Below are 4261 nucleotides of genomic sequence, written 5' to 3'. Positions count from 1 at the left end.
TTAAAAATATAAAATGGCAAAAATTATGAGCATAAAACATATGCGAGTAACGTTATTCCTCGCTATATACAATTCCATAGACATTCAATCACCTTTTTGTTTAAACATAACTCAATACCAAGGTTTCTGCAACAACAAAGCCTATATAGTGAAGCGTTCTTCTTAAGACACCCCTACTATTGATACTGCTGTTATTTGAACGCCCAGCATCAACGGTAGCAGAAGAAGCAAAACGTCACATTTGTGATTTTGAAATATTGGTCTAGCTAAGGTATAGTTTGGCCTGTTTTATTGAACTGCGTAGATTATTGGTATGAAGAATCATCAGAAGGAACTCTGCTAAGAAGCCAAACCAAAAGCACACCAACAAGAGCACCAGAAAGATGTGCAATGTGATTTACACTTTGCAATGCATAGCCTCCTTTAAATCCTGATAAAGATGTTGAAGCTTGGGCTGCTTCCATAACCTAGGCACACACAAAGAACAGATCAATCATACAGAGCACTGATAGATAATAATGATTGGCATAAACCAAAAAACAAATGAGTCCAAATAGGAAACCATTTACAAATATGATTGAAGGACACCTTTTATCTATTTGACACCTAGTGAGAAAAGACATCACACTTTAAGGGGGTGTAACGCTTGTTGGATAATTTGAGGGGAGAAACATTAAGGAGATCTTCACCAACAGACCACGAGCAAACATATAACAGAAAATGACCACACTGTAATATCTATGCTCAACATTATCACTTACCATCAACTCTAATACCACTTGTGTAAAATTAAAGGGAGAAATACCGAAGTGATATTCACCAATAGACCACAGCAAACCTCATAAGAGAACATAATATCACTTTCAACTTAAAAACTTGTGCTAAACTATTTTGGGCTTTATTCACTTATACGTTGCTAAACTTGTTCATTTCTGTACAATACGGGATTTTAACTTATACTTGAACCCAAATAATCAATAAGTAATAATGTAATATGAAAAAAGAGACAAAAGGAAATGACAAATATTAATGAGAAGTGCGATAAAACCCCAAAAAACATCACATGCATAGGAAACCATATGCAAACATGAATTATTGATACCTTTTATCTATTTGACACCTAGAAAGAGAAAGTGGAGTGGCTATAATAGGTATTATGATGCAATAAAAAAAAAGAAACAGACGGAAATGAAAAATGTCAGTTAGGTGTTTATAGTGGAGAGCGATGATATATCATCACTCAACCATTTATGTAGCATGGCACATGATTGTGGATGCATGTTGAAAAAGTAACATCAAGACCTTAAGTTCCAATATCTCTAATCACCTTCTCTATAACAAACTGACCCAGTATAAGCACTTCAAGGATCTTCCTCCAGTCCCAGGACATCTGTATTAATTAAAAGCTAGACCGTTAAAACTTGGAAGAAATACCGCAAACAGATGAACTCTAGAATCCAATTCCAGGTACCTTTACAAGGACACTGATAGTAAATAACCCAAAAACAGCACCAGAAGCTCCAACAGAAACTGTATTTCTAGGTAAAACCAACCATGAAACGAGGTTTGCTCCTACACCAGTAAGAATGTAAGAAAGCCACAAAGCAAGGTTCCCTTCCTCTTCTTCAACAAGCTTTCCTATTGTGGAAACAACAAAATAAAAACATCTCAAGCATCTATCCCATAACAACTCACTTACGAGAAAGACAAGTGATCATGCTACAGCCTTACCAAAAATGTACAAGAAGAAAAGGTTGCTAGAAAGATGCTTCCTGAACAATTGTAAAATGAGATAGTGAGAAAGTAGTACACAAAAATAGAAAAATAAATTGAATATAAAACACAGTCATAGATCAAACAAGAACAAATTTAAAAAAGTGATGATTGCTTAAATAAAAAATGTTGCTAGTCATCTAACTATTGTGATACTCTCATCTTTATTCATATCAAAGCTTAAAGCTTAAAGTATAACAGTATAATATATTCATAAAATGCAGCCAAGAGTACTCAAAGTGTCCGACATATAAGACATGATTAGACTATTTTGAGGTGTTTACGCTTCCTTATTTGGAACAACGCAAATTTAGAATGGAAAAACACTTAGATACAGTTCATTAAGTGCTTTTAGTGTAGTTGTCTAATTTTATAATTAAAATTTCACCTAGATAACTTATATCAACCTATATTGAAACCTTTATTACAAAACATATTAAGGCAAAACTCCAATTCTGATTAAAAGCATCTGAGAAACTCGATCCAGATTATGTTCTTCCAAAAAAAAAAAAATAACAACAGGGAAAAACTGAAATGAGAGAGGAAGGCACTCACCAATTAGCATGACAAAATGTAGCTGTGACAAACTGGTACCAAGCTGGCCGAGGGTGGTACAAGTACAAAGTCTTTGCCCCATTAACCTTGCAGAAATGATATAAAACCATACATCATGCAACAAACACTGAAACAACCCTGTTTATGCAATGTCACTTGTTTCACACCCTGTTAAAAAATCTCCTATTTTCCTTTTATAGATTCTAACATTCGTAGTTTTTTTAATCTGTCTTCTTTTTCCATTCTACCTTCCATCTATCATCTATTAACCTTCCTTGTCTCTCTTTTCTCTTCTTGTTCTACCTCTCATTTCCATCCATTTGACACCCCAAGAATGTGCAGAAACACAATTACTTTTATTTTTCCTTCCTCCCATTCTTTCAATGCGATCAAAGAAATGGGACCAAAACGGAAAAAAGAAAGAGAGATTGTGAAGTAATTTCATATTGGCAAAGTCAAAACACAAATATGATTCCTCGATATATTTTATTGCCCAGTTTGATCTTTTAAGTTTTTTATTTTTTTTGGTTTATAAAACTGCATTTGTCAGACAAAGATAGTACTTCGTCACTTTAACACACTACCTTGGTCAATTTATTTGACATGTGCTAATCTATAAACGACGCCTTTGCTACAACAGCTAAATTATCACTATTAGTGTGCAAAATAATAATAGAATAATAAAAACACTTTAAAGCACCATAGTACATCTTCTTAAATTTAAGGGAGAAGAAAGAGTCAACATGTATTTTATTTAAGCCAAATTACTTTCTCATTTGTTTTAGATTTTGTTTTCTTGAAGTATATGATTTTTTGAAAAAAATCTTGTTCCAATGTGTAAAGTTAAAAAAAAAAAACATGTTAATTGGATTCTTGCAAGTCTTCTGATCGGTGGGATGGAAAGATAAAAAATAGATAACAATTAATTCACTAAAACTATGGAAATTTATTGTATTTCTTTAATTAAAAAAATATACAGATAAAAAAAAGAGAAATAAAGAAGAGATAATAGTAAATAAAGATAACAAGAAAATTACATGAAAAAAGTGGTCTGCGACGAAAACGCCAATGTTGAGGAGAATGATCCAGAATATACCGTTGACTCGTTTCTTCGGTTTCCCTTCCAATTGCGAGATGATATCTAACAGAGAAGCAGTGAAGGAGGTGAGAAGAGCAACTGAGGAGGCGTGAAGTTGGAAGTCGTAGTAAACGATAAGGTGTTTGAGAAAACGCCGAATCCAAGTTAACCGGAGAAAGTACCTAATTTGTTGCAGTTGCAGGGTGCGATAGTACGGTGGCGAAAGGCGGATAAAGGGTGGTGGTTAGGTCGGAGATGGAGAGAGGGTTTGGTGGTGAAAGTGGGAAAGGGAGGGAGAGAGTGAGAAAAGAAAGAGGATTTACGAGTGTGAATGTGAATGTGATTGTGAGAGAGTTTGCATGACATTGATTGTAATTTGACTGGGAAACCAAGTTGCGCCATTTTTGGTTTTCCCTCGAGTGATGGTTTACTCGTGCTCTCAATTTCAATTTATATACACCAGTGTCTTAGAGTTTGTTAGGGTCTCAAACATTTTGTTATTTGGGATTTTAGAAGCATGCCTTAATTCTTAGAAACATGCGTTCACTGCACCAATGAAAAAAAAAATTAAAACTGCCGAGAACCTTCTATCACATTATAATTAAAATATAGATTTTTAATTTCAGTTTCATTTAGTTTCAAATTAAGATTAATGATTTTCATGTATAAGATGAAATTTCATTATGGAGCCAGATATCTGACATAATAATCAACAAATCTAATTACTACTAATTTTTTTTTTCTGATTTGGAATTGGTTCTATTTCTTTCTTATGGATTTGATAATCACCCTAATATAACTCTAATGAACACATTGTAATAGTTTCTTTTAATGTAACCAAAATTTATTTTAATT

At 33.4% G+C, this 4261-nt stretch overlaps 1 protein-coding gene across 1 annotated transcript; it reads right to left on the bottom strand.

Annotated features, from left to right (window-relative positions):
• Positions 1–3904, bottom strand: LOC137813582 (rhomboid-like protein 11, chloroplastic). The gene is made up of 7 exons (XM_068615922.1): positions 3589–3904; positions 3366–3469; positions 2329–2414; positions 1732–1772; positions 1472–1638; positions 1328–1390; positions 1–467 (listed from the first exon to the last, which is right to left on the bottom strand). Exons 1-7 carry the CDS (start codon positions 3806–3808, stop codon positions 306–308), a joined length of 843 nt encoding a protein of 280 aa, XP_068472023.1. The 5' UTR covers positions 3809–3904; the 3' UTR covers positions 1–305.
• Positions 3905–4261: the final 357 nt, after the last annotated feature.

This window comes from Phaseolus vulgaris, chromosome 1, assembly GCF_000499845.2.
Source record: "Phaseolus vulgaris cultivar G19833 chromosome 1, P. vulgaris v2.0, whole genome shotgun sequence".
NCBI lineage: Eukaryota > Viridiplantae > Streptophyta > Magnoliopsida > Fabales > Fabaceae > Phaseolus > Phaseolus vulgaris.
This window is presented reverse-complemented; position numbering and strand designations above follow the sequence as displayed.

Coding starts and splice junctions, on each gene's coding strand:
- LOC137813582 (XM_068615922.1), bottom strand. CDS start 3,808: ATGGCGCAACTTGGTTTCCCAGTCAAATTACAATCAATGTCATGCAAA. Junction 3,470..3,588: donor CTGCAACTGCAACAAATTAG/GTACTTTCTCCG, acceptor CTTCTCTGTTAG/ATATCATCTCGCAATTGGAA. Junction 1,639..1,731: donor TTTCTTCTTGTACATTTTTG/GTAAGGCTGTAG, acceptor TTTCCACAATAG/GAAAGCTTGTTGAAGAAGAG.